This window comes from Rhinopithecus roxellana, chromosome 13 (genome assembly GCF_007565055.1).
Source record: "Rhinopithecus roxellana isolate Shanxi Qingling chromosome 13, ASM756505v1, whole genome shotgun sequence".
NCBI lineage: Eukaryota > Metazoa > Chordata > Mammalia > Primates > Cercopithecidae > Rhinopithecus > Rhinopithecus roxellana.
The window spans coordinates 5,264,711-5,280,482 of NC_044561.1; the positions used below are offsets into that span (position 1 = coordinate 5,264,711).

Here is a 15,772-nt window from a genome sequence, read left to right on the forward strand (position 1 = left end):
ACAGGGTATTTGCAGACAGGTGGTTCTGCACAGGTAAGAGTACGGTGGCTGGAAGGAGAGTCCCATGTGTCAGGCACAGCCCTGGGAGTGCACATGGTGGGTACTGGTCCCCACGAGATCTTGGAGGCATCAAACCAGTCCACATCAACACATCTCATCTGGAAGCCAACGACCAGATGAATGCTGGTTACATGTTGAGTATTTGGTGCCAGACACCCCGCTACATGCTCCACATCCATGATCTCGTTTAATCCTCACAAGAGCCCTACCAGATAGGAACTATGCCTTCCTATGAGGAAACTGAGGGATAGAGAGGTAAAGTGACTGTCCAAAGGTCACACAGTTGATAGACGAGGGCTAGAATTTAAGCCCCAAACTGGCAGTTCCCAAGGTCTCTCCTCCTGGCTGCTGGGTGACACTGCCTGCTTTTAGCTGGCTGTCCCACAGGGACCGTCGGCTCTGTCTTCACTGACTAATCAGAGCCCGAAACATACTCTATCATTTGAAAATGGAGCAAACAACTAAGAAAGCCAAGCACTTACATTGTGGGAGGATTGAATGAGATACTTCACCTGGCATCTGGCATGATCAACGTTGCATGGTACCAGGTCATCACAATCTAGTCAAAGCTCTGCCCACCTCCACAGCTCCACGCCCGCTGCTCCTTGCACGCATCAGCAGCTGAGCCTCAGGGGCTGCTTGCAGCTCTATGTAGGCTCTGCCCTTGGCCTAGCAAACTTCTCCCCAACCTTGGAGGTTCCGCTCAATGCTACCTCCTCTTTGAAGACCCCCAGGGAGTTAGCCGCATCTCCACCCCCACACTCATTGCATCCAGGGATAGCTCTTCACAGCCCCTCTGGGCTTCAATAACCTGCTGCTCAGACCTCCACTGGGGCATTTATTTGGGGTATAATTACATGCCCACAGATGGTTCCCACAACAAACTTATCTGACATCCAACATGGGTTGGACAAACACAGGCAGGCAGGTCTAAGGCCAACACCCCATTAAGAGGGAAAGTTCCAGAGCACTCAGGACACCTAGTGTCCTCTACCATACACCCACAAACCAGCTGGCACAACAGAAGGTTTGCTGAGCCCTTTTAGAAAGCCATAAAAAACCAAATGATCCTTTGACGCAGTGGTTCCACTTTTGTGAAGCATTCCTAAGGAAACAACTGGCAAAACAGGGGAAAAAAAGTTTTATGCCCAGAACCACCTCTGGATTCTGATGGCAAAAAACAAAAAAGCCAGCAATCTAAATGTCTAGCCACAGAAAAGCAGCCGAGTCAGCTGGAGTAGTAATGCCTGTGTTGACTATTTAGCACCTACTAGGGGCTAGTCACTTCACTTCACACTGTCACCTCATCCTCACACGCGATCTTGGGAAGTGGGTTGTGCAGTTATCCCTGTTGGATACTGGAGAAGACTGAGGCTCAGACACCATGTGGATAGTAATAGCTCTCAGCTGCTGAGAGTCCCCTGTGCTGAGCCTGCTTCCCGGCCATCTGGACATTATCTCAGTCACTGCTCACGACAACCCTGTGAGGAAGCTGCTGCTCACAGCCTCTCTTCTACCAACAAGGGCCTGAGACCCAGACAATCAATAATGTATCTATGGCCATGCTCCTGCCAGTTCCAGGCCCATACCCCCTGGGTTCCAGCCGCTGTGCCCTGGTCACCCAGCAGCCAGTGGCAGAAGAGGGCCTCGGGGACAGACATGTCTGCTTGAAGAGTCACATGCTTCCCATGACAAGATACTGTTCTTCTGTGACAGACTCTGAACTCCCTCTGTTACAGGTTGAATTACGTCCCTTCAAAAGATGTTGAATTCCTAACTCCTAGTACTTGTGAATATGACTTTTGTTGGAAATAAGGTCTTGGCAGATGTCCAGGTTAAGATGAGATTTGTTAGGGTGGGCCCTGATGCAACATGACTGGTGTCCTTATAAAAAAGAAAAATTTGGACACAGAGCCAGACACATACAGAGCTGAGACAACGTGAAGACAGAGGGAGAATGCCACCTACAAGCCAAGGAATCCCTGATGTTACCAGAAGCTATGAGGAAGGCCTGAACAGATGATCCCTTGCAGCTCTCAGAAGGAACTACCCTGCCTACACCTTGAGTTTGGACTCCTAACCAAGACAATCCGTTTCTGTTGTTTAAGTCCTAGTTTGTTACTTTGTCATGGCAGCCCCAGGAAACTGATACAGGTTATTAGACTATGGGGCAACTAGAAAAACTGTGGTAACAGGGGCTGCATAAAAATACCTGAAGTAATGCCTGAGGTAAGGCTGTGGGTCACGCCTTTGAGAGGTCGAGGTGGGCAGATCACCTGAACCCAGGAGTTCCAGAGGCCTGGGCAATATAGCGAGACCCTGTCTCTACAAAAAAACCCAAAAGTGAGCCAGTAGCAGTGGAATGTGCCTATGGTCCCAGCTATTCTGGAGGCTGAGGTGGGAGGATTACCTGAGTTCCAGAGGTTAAGGCTGCACTGAGCCATACTGCAATCCAGCCTGGGTGACAGAGTGAGACTCTCTCAAAAGAAAACCAAAAGGCCTGAGGTACGCATGATATTAAAGGGAAAAGCAAGGGGCAAACGCATGCTGACTATCTGATCACCACTATGGTAAAAACACACTTGGATACAGATGGAAGACTGATAGGAAACACAGCAGCACAACTAAGATGCCTGCCATTTTTTTCCTCCCTACTCTTCTACATTTTTCCAACTTGATTCAGCAAATGTGGACTACTCTTGTTATTTTTGTTTGTTTTTGAGATGGAGTTTCACTCTTGTCGCCCAGGGCTGGAGTGCAATGGTGTGATCTTGGCTCACTGCAACCTCCGCCTCCCAGGTTCAAGCAATCCTCCTACCTCAGCCTCCCAAGTAGCTGGGATTACAGGTATGTGCCCAGCTAATTTTTGCAGTTTTAGTAGAGAGAGGGTTTTGCCATGTTGGTCTGGCTGGTCTTGAACTCCTGACCTCAGGTGATCCACCCGCCTTGGCCTCCCAGAGTGCTGGGATTACAAGTGCGAGCCACCGTGCCCGGCCTCTTATAAATTTTATACAATTGGCTTAAAAATGTATTTGGACCATGGGAAGATGGAGGTATATAAAAGATCATGGGCCAAATTGTGTCCCTTCAAAATTCCTTTTTTGAAGGAATTCAACTCCCTAGTACCTTAAAATGTGACTGTATTTGCAGACAGGGCCTTTAGAGAGATAATTAAGTTAAAAATGGAGTTTGTAGGGTGGGCCCTACTCCAATATGACTGTGTTCTTATAAGAAGAGAAGATTAGGGCCAGGCGCAGTGACTGGCCGGGCAAGGTGGCTCCCAGCACTTCGGGAGGCCGAGGCAGACGGATCACAAGGTCAGTAGTTCGAGACCAGCCTGGCCAACATGGTGAAACCCTGTCACTACTAAAAATACAAAAATTAGCCGGGTGTGGTGGCACATCTGTAATCTCAGCTACTTGGGAGGCTGAGGCAGGAGAATTGCTTGAACCCGGGAGACGGAGGCTGCAGTGAGCTGAGATTGCACCACTGCATGCTTGGGTGACAAAGCAAGACTCCATCTCAAAAAAAGAAGAGGAGGAGATTAGGACAGGGAGAGACACCAGACATGTGCATGCACAGTGGGAAGACCGTGTGAAGACACAAGGAGAAAGAAGGTAGCCACCTGCAAGCCTGACAGAGGAGCGGGGACTCCGAAAAACCAACCCTGCTCACACCTTGATCTTGGACTGCCAGCCTCCAGAACTGTGATGAAATAAACTTCTGTTGTCTAAGCCATCCAGTCTGTGATATTTTGTTACAACAACCCTGGCAAACTAATACAGGAAGCCAAAGGAAGGCGAACCTTCCCATAGCCCCCGACTCTGTAATCTGGAGCAAAGCAACAGGCAGGGTGTGCCCAGAGGGCAGGCTGTGGCTGTATCACTCACCCAAGCAGTTGTGTCCATCGTGTGCCAGCATGAAGCCATCAAAGCAGGTGCACCTGTAGTTCCCTGGGATGTTGATGCACTCGTGGACACAGCCCCCGTTGTAGTAGTCATTCTCACACTCGTCAATGTCTGCAAAACGAAGGGCACGAGAGGTGTCAGAAGAAGAGCCTGGTGGTCCCCTCTCCCAACACCATGGAAGCCACCGGGATATGAGTGATTAGGGGATGATTCAACAAGTATTCACTTCAGTCCTCCCTGAGAGCTGGGGACTTGAGGATTATAAAAATGCTAATCATGTGTGGGGTGTCTTCCAGTTCCTACCACAGTGAACAGGCAAGATTCACACCTAGTTCTGCCTCCCCCGAGCCAGTGTACAATTTCCGAAAACTAGCTCCCTTGAAGCAGGCGGTACTGAGTAAAATTAACTGCACATCAGCAAAAAGTGTAATATCTGGAAAGAAAGAAAAGTCCACTAACTCCTCCAAACAGTTTCTTTCCACATCAGTCTCTGATGCCTGCATTTCAACTGCTCCAGCTTCCTTGCTATAACAAAGGCTCCTCTCTCATAAACAATGGCCAATAGCCTTGGTAAAGGTCACCCTTTTTGCTCTTTTAAGGCTTTTTCAACATTTCCCATCAGGGTCAAAGGGCTATCAATTCTGGCATTCCAGAGAGATTTGAGAGACCCTGGAGAATGATAGGAACATGCCTAGTTAACCTTGTCTGAGCTGCTTCCACGCCCAAGTCCTGCTTGTAAGGCCATGTCATTACCTCTTCAATCCCACACTAACTCAGTGATACAGGCACCATTCTCACTATTCCATTTTGCAAGAGCACTGAAGAAACCAGGGCACAGTGAGGTCAAAACCTCACAGATGGTCACACGTCACACACCTAGAAAGTGGCACGAATGGTATTCAAACCCTAATGGTATTAGAGCCCAAGGGGCCTAACCCTGGTCACACCCGGCCTCCTTGGGAGGGCACCAGGCACAGCAAGAATCTGCCAGCCAGGGGGTGCCAGCTCTTCTGCAGGGTTTTCAGCATCTCCCCGAGATCCCTCTGGCTTCACTCATCTCAACCGACAGTCACCCTGACCTCCAGAGGCTCCAAGACATGCTGGGGAGAGAGGAGGGCCGGAAATGTCCCCCACAGGGCAACGGGAACCGGAACCGGAAGTGCATCTCAGGAGGCTACTGAGGAGGAAGCCGTGGTCCCTCCCCTATGGCGTAGAAGAGGGATTTTTGAGGCTGAGTTCCAGCTATGAAAGTGGGGTGGGGCCATCCTGTAGAAGAAGAGAGCCTGTAGAAGGCAGGCCTGGCTTCCCTCAATCTCTGGAGGAGCTGCTGCAGGGAGACACGGAACTCCTTGCTTTCTCCATACTAGTCCAGAGAGCAGAGCTACTCACAGTGAGGGGAAGCCATGGGGCCAATGAACGTTCACAGGTAGGAGTGCTGGTCTGCAAAGTAGAAGCTGTTGCAGGAGGTAGAGAGCTCCCTGACTCTGGAGGTGACTAAGCATTGCCATGATGCCTGCCAGAGATGCTGCAGAGCAAAGGGGATAACTTTGGTGAAAATAGCAGAAGTGAACGTGCCAGAGTACAGCGTCTGGGCTGTGCAGCCACTCTTGGTGTCCACCCAGCCACAATGAGGGAAGAACAAAGTAGCCTGGGCTGGGTCACCAAAGGATCAAGAGATAGGAGTCCTCTCCTAATCTGCCTACAGGGGCACCTGCATCAGTTCCCAATTCTGCAGCTCATTTGAATTGTTTTGTTTTGTTTGTTTGTAGAGACAGGGCCTCACTATACTGCTGAGGCTAGACTCAAACTCCTGGGCTCAAGGGATCCTCCTGCCTCAGCCTCCCTAGTAGCTGGAATTATAGGCATATGCCACTGTGCCTGGCTCTGAGCTGTTTTTAATTCTGATATTTAATCCACTTATAAATTGCAAATAAAATTAAGGCAGAATGTGATATTTTATGTTTATTGAAAAGACACATAGATTTTATTTATTTATTGTTTTTTTTTTTAATTTTTAATTTTTTTTGAATCAGTGTCTCCCTCTGTTACCCAGGCTGGAGTGCAGTGGCATGATCTCAGCTCACTGCAACCTCCACCTCCTGGGTTCAAGCAATTCGCCTGCCTCAGCCTCCCGAGTAGCTGGACTACAGGCATGTGCCACCACAGCCGGCTAATTTTTTGTATTTTTAATAGAGACGGGGTTTCACCGTGTTAGCCAGGATGGTCTCCATCTCCTGATCTCATGATCCACCCCCCTCGGCCTCCCAAAGTGCTGGGATTATGGGCGTGAGCCACCGCGCCCGGCATAGATTTTAAAAAACTGAGAGATACTGATGACTTCCCAGTCTCTGTTTGCAGCCCTGACCTTTCTCCAGAGCCCCAGAGAGACTAATGCAACCACCTCTTCCCCTGGGTATTCCAAAGGTACTCCAAAGGCAACAAAGCCCAACTTTAACTCATCGACCTGCAGTTACCTGGGGTTCCTCATCCCAGGAAATATTGTTTTCCTTCCACTGCTCCCTTAACATCAAATCAGCTACCAAAGCGTGGTTTCTCTACACCCTTAATATAGGTACAGTCTGTCCACTAGCCACTTATTTTCACTACCTGTCAGCATGAGTATCACCTCACATCCGATTAGACTCAGCAGTCCCCAAACTGTTCCCTCCCTCCTTTCCTCCTTCAAGCAGATGATTCAGGGGGAAGCTGGCCTGGTCCTAACACTGGGGGTGGAGACTTATCAGTCTCATCCAAACAGCACATGCCACTAGCAATTGCTGTTGGTCCCAGGGTTGGTAGGTGACTTAGGTTGGATCAATCAGACTGAGGAAAAGGATTTTTATTCCATGCTTGGGTAAAAGAACTTTCCCTCATCTTGTACCTCAGAAGGAGGTATCTACTCCTGAAATATACACCAGCCCTTTTAATTCTCACAGCAACACTCTGGAGTAGGTGTTTTAACTCCATTTTATGGTTGAACAAACTAAAGTGCAGAGAAGTTAGATAATTACTCAGGGTCACATAGTAAGTGGTAGGGCAAGGATCAGAACAAAGGTCTTTCGGTCTATGAAGCCCATATCCTTTCTAATAAGTTAAAATGCCTGTGACATGCCAGTCATTGACAAAATGCTTTATACATGATACAATATTTCACCCTTGGCACATTTATACTGTGTACTGAGAAAGTACTATCCAATCATCCATATACCCATTTACCCATCTATCCTTCTACTTGTTCTGCATCTGTCTATACACACATACACACACGTGTGCATGCCTGTCTATCTACCCAAATAACCAACCAGCCAGCCATGCATCCTTTCATCCAAACACCCATCTACCCTTCCACTATCCATCCATCTACTCACCCTCAACCTATCCATTCAAATATCTACCCAACCATTGTTCCATTTATCGATTTGTGCTAAATTTTATCCTTCTAAATATCCAGTGTGCTGACCACCCTTCCATTTCTCCAATCACCTATTCACCCATCCATTTATCCAGCCAAACGTTCACCCATACATCCAAACATGCATGCATGCATCCATCTGTCTAAATATTCAACCAGATACCTATCCTTCCATTCATCTAAGCACTGACCCATCCAAACATCCATCCATCCATCCATCCATCCATCCATCCATCCATCCATCCATCCATCCATCCATCCATCCATCCATCCAAGTGCTTAGGTACTCATCTGTATATTCATTGATTCAAATACCCTTCTATCCAAACACACATACACTCATGCTCATGCACACACACACACACGCATTCAAACATCTACCTACCCATCCATCCATCCAAACTTCTATTAACTCACTGATTTCCTTCAAATATCCATCCAAACAGCTTACAAAATATGTACAACAATTTTTTTTCAAACAGAATAAGATGTTAGGATGAAGAAAAATAAATGAGGGTTGAAGAATAAGATAAAGCTGGTGAAAACATACAAAAACACATTTGATAATTGCAGCACAATGACAGACGGTGGGCTGTGAGCTTCCTAAATGCCAAGACAAAGACAAAGAAAGAAACACAATCGGTTATAGAGTTGCTGCATCTATAAAATGTAATCCAAGTGGCTATTTTAATGGTGGTAAGCTCTGACAAACCTCAGACCTCCTAGTTAGGGGATGTCTTCCCCTGATTAGAGAATATCATACACTTTAATTTTCCTGGCACAATTCCAGTTTATGCCTGTTGTTGGCATATAATTATTAACAGCAGTTATTAACCTTTTCATTATTAAAATGATAAACTATCTGATCACCACACCCATAAGGCAGTATAAAGATATCATTGAATAGTCAATAAAACAGCTCTACCCATTTCCTGCCTTTGACTCCCCATAAGGTAGGCCACAATAATTGCCAGTGCACTGGAGAGTGCAGAGATATTTGCTGCTTGCATTTCTTTCCTTAATCCGTCCCCAATGAGTTCTCCTAGATTGAGCATCTCTCAGAATGACCGGTTCTTCTGCAATCCCCAGGCCTGCTGTGGCAGTCAGCTTTACCTCCCAGTGCCCTGGATGGAGGACATCGGCTCCTAAACCAAACTTTCCCCCATTTTCCATGTTTGTACTTTGAATTTTTGTTCTAAAATCATGTGAGCCTCCTCCTTTAATACCTAAGAGATAAACACACAAACAAACCAGCTAAAAAAATCTGCCAAAGCAGGTGAATTTATTATTATAAAAACATATCCAGGAGTCACCGCCCTGGAAGAGGCACCACAGACCTCCAAGACGCTCATCCGGCTCAGACCATTTTTTCAGGACTGAAAGCCAGAGAACGAGGAACAGACAGGTGGCGCGGCGAGATGGTAAAGGAACGGAGGGGACAGAGCACAGTTCTGTGGATGTTTATTCTTTAAGGGCTGTTGTGGATTGAATTGAGTCCCCATAAAAAGATATGTTGAGGTCCCAAACCCCAGGACCAGAGAATGTGATCTGACTTGGAAGTAGGGTCTTTGCAGATGTAATCAAGTTCCGATGAGGTCATACTAGATTAGAGTGGGCCTTAATACAATGCTGCTGTCCTAAGAAGAGGGAAATTGGACACAGACATACAGGGAGAAGAATACCATGTGAAGAGACACAGACACATGGAGAGAAGGCGGCTGTGGGATGATGAAGGCAGAGACTGGAATGAGGCAGCTGCGTGTGAGGCCAGGGTAAGAGCTGCCGTCACACAGAAGAGGCTGAGGCTCAGCATCACTGAGGACCTTGTCTTCAGGCCCCCAGCCAGTGGTTGCATTCAAGTGCAGACTTTATTCCCACGTTTGGAGCCACATCCTTGGGGTGTGTGAGATGAATATTTTTAAAAAGTGCTTCATGCTCCTAGCCAGGCGTGGTGGCTTATGCCTGGAATTCCAGCTACTCAGGAGGCTGAGGCAGGAAAATCGCTTGAACCCGGGAGGCGGAGGTTGCAGTGAGCCGAGATTGCGCCACTACACTCCAGCCTGGGCAACAAGAGCGAAATTCCATCTCAAAAAAAATTATAATAAAAAAATAAAAAAGTGCTTCATGCTCCAAAGAGTCATTAAGGAGAAAAGTGGGGAAGAGGTGTCATGGGTATTATTATTTTTATTTCCAAGGTCTGTACCTACCCTTGAGGTTGACGAGGGGTGGTGACAGTGGAGGGGTGGTGACAGGGATGGTTCACATGAATGGAGAAAGTGGGCAGGACAAAAGATCTGACCAGCTTTCAGAGCCCTGAGCACAGGAGACGAGAAGCCCAGCAATTCACTCCAAGCATCGCTGTTCCTTCTCCTGCTTGGATTTTTTTTTTTTTTTTTTTTTAATGAAAACTCAATTCCCAACAGAAGACAGCTCCCAGCATCTAACAGAACAGAGAAAAGCAGCACAGAGAACTGCTCATTATGGAATTTTGGAAAGGTCACCCAGCTCTGTTTTTTGTGTATTGAAAGACAGCATGCACACACACCACCCCATAGCTGTGCTTCCACGCCAACAACGTGGGTTTGGAACCCATATAGGGTGAGGTGTTTTTTTTTTTTTTTTTATCATTTAATTCAAAATTGATTCTTGCTGCTCCATAAAATATATATTTATTCTGTGGTGTCTAAGTTCTAAAAGATCCTATTGCAATGAATCAGAGAGGCTTTTCATTTTATTTTAATACTATTTTAGGGTATTTTCCTCAAAATCAGGACTGACTAGAAACTTTCTCAAAATTAAGGATTTTTAAAGCAGCCCACTCTCTACTCTCCGGGATCATTACTGAAAACGTCTTCTCATTTCCCCCTGAAACTGGCATTTTTCTAGACATTCCTCAAGAACAGTAGAGACCAAACGCTCTAACAAAGACCCCTTTCCTGGCTGGGCGCTAGCACGTCCTCTCCTTTGTCTGGGGGCTTTAAGAAAAACCATGCCCTCCTTAGATCAGGCAACCATTCGGGGAGAGATGTATGGCTTAGGAAGTTGAGTCCTTATTGATGAATAAATCTTAATCCGGTTTGTTGGCTAATTATGCTCCAGGGAAGGTAGTTTCTTGGGCTGCCTAGCAGGAAGGATTAAGCCCCTGTCTCCGGTGGCTCGGGGTTAAGCTCTGGGTTTGTAATGACTGAGTAATGAGACCCGCTCTCTGAGGGCCCCTGGCATCCATCGATCAGGTTTCCCTTCTGCAGAGACAATGCCAGAAGTGGGCCCAGCAGTTAATTACGGGAAAGGTCAAAGGGCACGTAAAACTAACACAAATCTATATACTTTTTCATTCCTAACTGCACACAATGACCGTGGCTCAGCCAGAGGGTGGGAAGGTTCCCTCCCTCTTCCCACTCTGTGATTCAGGATAACCGTGGGGTTGGAGCTGCTCAGTGACCTCTCCCAGTCCCTTATGTGGCTTCAGGCCTCCACACTTTGACTCATGCTGTTCCCTCTGCCTGGAGGTCCTTCCCTCCACAACATCTACTCACTTTTGCATCCTGAGCCCCAGCATCACCTCCTCCCTGAAGCTTTTGCTCATCTTCGAGCAGATCTAGCCCCTCCCCCAGCCCAAGCAGGCACTAGCATTATTCTTGCTTGCTTGTGTCTGTGTCCTTTGATGCTGCAAATCCATGAGAATGAGAACCACGTCCTGTGCAGCTTGAGCCTCAGAACCAAGCAGAGCCCGAGCATGTTCAAAGGAATCCTCTGGGCACTGCATGAATGAATAATCACGACGATGGCCTTGCTGAGCGACTCTCATGACACGTCAGGCAGTCTGCAGGCCCCACACACAGGACTGCCCTGAGAGCTGGGTACCACCATCTCTATCTCACAGCAGCAAACCAAGGCTCAGAGACATCGCCTGCCCTGCCTCAGATCACACAGCAAATGCAAGGGGAGCCGGGAAGGGAGCCAGGCGGCTTGACTTCAGAGTTAGTGATGTCTCTGTCACAAGATCATACAGTCGATGATTCTATTTACATCAAATCTCCAGAAAAACCAAATCTGCTGAGACAAAAAGCAGATGAGAGGTTTCCTAATACTGGAAGGGCTGCAGACTTCGGGAGTGGTAGAGGATGGTCAAGGAGCATGGGGTTTCTTTTTGGAGTAATGAAAAGATTCTAACACTGGACTGGGCAGGGTAGCTCACGCCTGTAATTCCAGCACTTTGGGAGGCTGAGGTGGGTGGATCACCTGAGGTCAGGAGTTTGAGACCAGCCTGGCCAACATTGTGAAACCCTGTCTCCACTAAAAATACAAAAAATTAGCCAGGCATGGTGGTGCACACCTGTAATCCAAGCTACTCAGGAGGCTGAGGCAGAAGAATCACTTGAACCCAGGAGGCGGAGGTGGCAGTGAGCCAAGATCATGCCACTGCACTCTAGCCTGGGCGACAGAGCAAGACTCTGTCTCAGAAAAAAAAAAAAAAAGGCCGGGCACGGTGGCTCACGCCTATAATCCCAGCACTTTGGGAGGCCGAGGCAGGTGGATCACGAGGTCAGAAGATCGAGCCCATCCTGGCTAACACGGTGAAACCCAGTCTCTAACTAAAAATACAAAAAAATTAGCTGGGCATGGTGGCGGGCGCCTGTAGTCCCAGCTACTCAGGAGGCTGAGGCAGGAGAATGGCGTGAATCCGGGAGGCGGAGCTTGCAGTGAGCTGAGATCGTGCCACTGCACTCCATCCTGGGCGACAAGGTGAGACTTCGTCTCAAAAAAAAAAAATAAAAAAATAAATAATATATATATATATATATACACACGCACACACACACACATATATACATACATACAATAAATAAAAAAAGATACTAACATTGATTGTGGTAATGGACTGGCAATGTGAATATACTAAAGGCATTGAATTGTATACTCTTAATGAGTGAATTGTACAGTATTTGAATTATATTGCGACAAAGCTGTTTAAAAATAGAAGTCAAACAAGCTAATGCTGTCGGTGTTCTTCTCCACTGGGCTAGTCGCATCTCCAGGGATCTCCACCTGGATGAAGGGCAACCACAAGGAGGCTGGCTCTGAAATGACCTCAAATGCCACCTGCCCAGCCGGGGGTCACGGTGGACCATGTTGCTCCCAAGCAGGGGAGATTTCCCACCAAACCAATATGACGAAGACCAGTTAATTATTTCCCTTCTCCTTCAAAAACGCCCTGAAGCCCTTGCTGGGGGCTGCTCCTGGGCTCTGGCATCAGGACTAACGGACGCTGAGGCAGCCTGGTCAAGAGAAAACGGAGTTGTTGGCGCGTGTGAGATGGAAGCCAGGAGAGACCGCGGGGAACCTGCCAGGCTTGAGTCTAGTTCTGCCAGCCCTCAGTCAAGGCTCCTGTTCCACCCTCCTGCCCATTACAGGCAGTCATTCCCCCATCCCCTTAGGGAAAGGCCAAGGAGAGGCTGGAGACCCAAACACTGCAGGTTCTGTGGGGCCGCTCCACAGGCCCAGCCACCTCCGAGCTCAGGAGGATAATCACAAACAGGAAGTTGCCTGAAAACCTGGGCCGGCCCTTAGAATTAGTAAGCTGGATCCGAGAGCACCCTGGATTTTATCAAGGTGTCACTGAGGCCCAAAGAGGGGAGCTGAAAGACAAATCTTAGCAGATCAGGGGCTGACGGCACCTTGAACTCAGGGCTCTCGGTCTGGCCTTCTTTCTCTCATCTCAGGATCCAGCCGTGGGCAGGGCCTGAGCTTGCCTGGTGCAATTCGGGTTCATTCCCCTTCTCTCCGAATCCCTGGGTGGACTTCCTCTCCAATGTAATAAAATAACAGCAGTGGCAACTCCACACCAGGTACCAGCTTGATGGTAACTGGCTTAATCCTCCCTACAGCCGGGCAGAAAGGTCTTCACTTCCCATGGCTCATAGAAAAAGAAACGGAGGCTCAGAAAACTTTAGTGTCTTTCCCAAGATCACCCAGCTAGAAGGTGGTGAAGGCAACATTTGAACCTGGGCAGGTTGGTCCCAGACTCTACCTTCCTCACCTTGACACAGTTGTCCAGAGAAGATGGCATCTCTGTGAACCAGGAATCTGGGGCCCGCGGGCCTTGTGAAGGATCAGGCCACCTCTCTGCCTTCTTCCCTCCCATGCCAATGCTGTCCCGGGCCAGGCCTTTTGCCCTTAGCCTGGACCTTGGCCACAAGGGGCTGCCAGCCTGGAGAGGGGAGTGACCCGGACACAGATGCACACAAACTCATGTGCTGCTGCCCACAGACCGACCAGGGCCACGTCTGCCCGCAGGGCTGGCAGTGGGAAGGGACAGTTGGCTAAGCCCCACTGAAGCCCACCCCTCATGCTGGACAGACTGAGGCCAGCATTGGGTGCCATGGAAACGAGGAGCACCCTGAGGAAGAAGCTGCCCACGGCGAGGGTCCAAGGGGCCTGAGATCTCCTGCCCCCTCTGAACTCTGATGTCAGGATGCAAAGGCCGGAGAGGCCCACAGACTTGGCCCAGGCCACACAGGGCTGGAACCCGGTCTCCATGGACACATACACTCCCAGCTCCACTCCCCTCTATGAGAGAGGCAGGAGGTCTAGACAGAAGACATGGGGGTTCCTGGAGAGAGGGGAGCACGTTGAAGACCCTGGAGGGAGTGGGGAGTGATCAACGCCAGTGGCTACTGTTAACCCAGGCCAGGCATCCAACCAGCTGGCTGAGGTTTTACACTCTTTCTAGCCAGAGGCCGCGGCCCTGGCCCATCTGGAAGCCCGTCTGGGAGCACCCTCCAAGACCCCCTGACCTTGCCTGTTCACACAAGGCCCCAAGCCCTCTTTGTCTCAAGGCCTTTAGGGAAGGCCGTCATCCATTTCAGTAGCATTCAAAGGCACACAAGTCCATGGTTTATTTTCTTAGAAATAATGGTTTTTGCTGGTTAGCATTCCTCGGATGGAAAAACAAATACAGCCACTGTAATAAGAAGCGGCTAAGAGGAGGTGAGAGGGCCCAGAGGAAGGGGACAGAGAGGGGCTGCTGCCTGGGGAGCTGGAGGACATGGAGGGTGGGAGGTGGGGGCAGAGACTCCTAATCCTGGAAGAAATGGGGAATTAGAGAAACAGAAAAAAAAAAAACCCAACATGCAGGCACTGGTGCAGCCTTCAACACATTCTCACAGACAGTGAGGCCCCTTCCCTCTTCAAATCTCTACTCCGGTGCACTTTCTGTAAGGCAGGTGTTGTGGCTCCCATGTGATCAATGAGGAAACCAGGGCTCAGAATGGTCAAGTCACCGCTGGCTCACGGAGTTAGGAGGGACCGAAATGCAGGCCTCTAAATCCTTGCTACAAATGCTTCCACTGACCATCACAGCTGGAAGGAGCATCAGAGACCTACTTCTGCTATGCTTTCCTAACCCAGTCCAGAGGACACCTCCTCTAAGAAGCCCTCCTGAATTTCTTCCCCTCCTTGGCAGAGATATGCACTTTCTCTACTTTACCCTGTTTTGTTTGTATTTTCATTGCTGCACTTTCCACATCCTATTATGATCACATCTTTTCCAATCTGTGTCTCCCACAAGGCAGGTCAAAGGCAGGAAACATGTTTCAGTCCCAGCACCTAGCTTGGCACAGAATAGGTGCTCAGTAAACATTCTTGATACTCAACTGAAAACAGTCCCGTGCACACACATTTTACAGATGGGCAAACTGAGGCTCAGAGGTGAACTTGCCTCCAATGTTCAAATGCGGTAGCATGAGTTTTTTACTTTTTCCTCCTAAAAATGGACACTGGCTCCAAGAACTCTGCAAGAGCCCTAAACTCTGCAGCAGAGCTGGCAAGCAACATTGCCTAATTGCTAGCTGACAGCACCTTGGAATTTTAAGTCACATCCAATTTCTTCCTGCCTGCTGGTCTGCTGGACTTGAGCACTTTCATCTTCGGCAGAGCACACGTTAGCATGCATAATTGCATGTTTTAAGACTTGAAGGAGAAGAATTTCCCCTTCTCTCCCCCCACCCTCCCACCTCCTACTGCCTTTCCTGGCCTCCCAAAAAGCAGAATTTTATCTGGAGTCTCAATAATTTGTGTGTAGTAATGATGATGAAAATGATTTAATAAGGTCATGGACATTATTTCCTAGGAAGGCCAAATTGGTTTTAAGATTTTTTTTTTCTGATGTTAAACTAAATGGATCAGTGAGTATGTTATTAGGAATTTTGTTAAAACACTTTAATAACATGCTCTGTAATCCATCTAACTGCAGTGATTGACAAGTAGACCCTAGGGATATAAAATTCAGGAAGTGACTATTTACATTCATTACATACACGCTAATTTTGTGATCTCTGACGGCCACAAGGTTGTCATGTTTTTCCTTTTCACACAAAAAGAGGAAAATAGT

The 15,772-nt window shown here is 48.2% G+C and overlaps 1 protein-coding gene across 2 annotated transcripts in view; it reads right to left on the bottom strand.

Moving 5' to 3' along the window:
• The window catches only part of SCUBE1 (signal peptide, CUB domain and EGF like domain containing 1), a 145,986-nt gene that overhangs the window by 117,455 nt on the left and 12,759 nt on the right, over positions 1-15,772 (bottom strand). For both annotated transcript variants that reach the window (XM_030915691.1, XM_030915690.1), the window contains exon 3: positions 3,951-4,079. In XM_030915691.1, the coding sequence (XP_030771551.1) occupies positions 3,951-4,079 (129 nt within the window). The remainder of the gene's footprint in view (positions 1-3,950; positions 4,080-15,772) is intronic.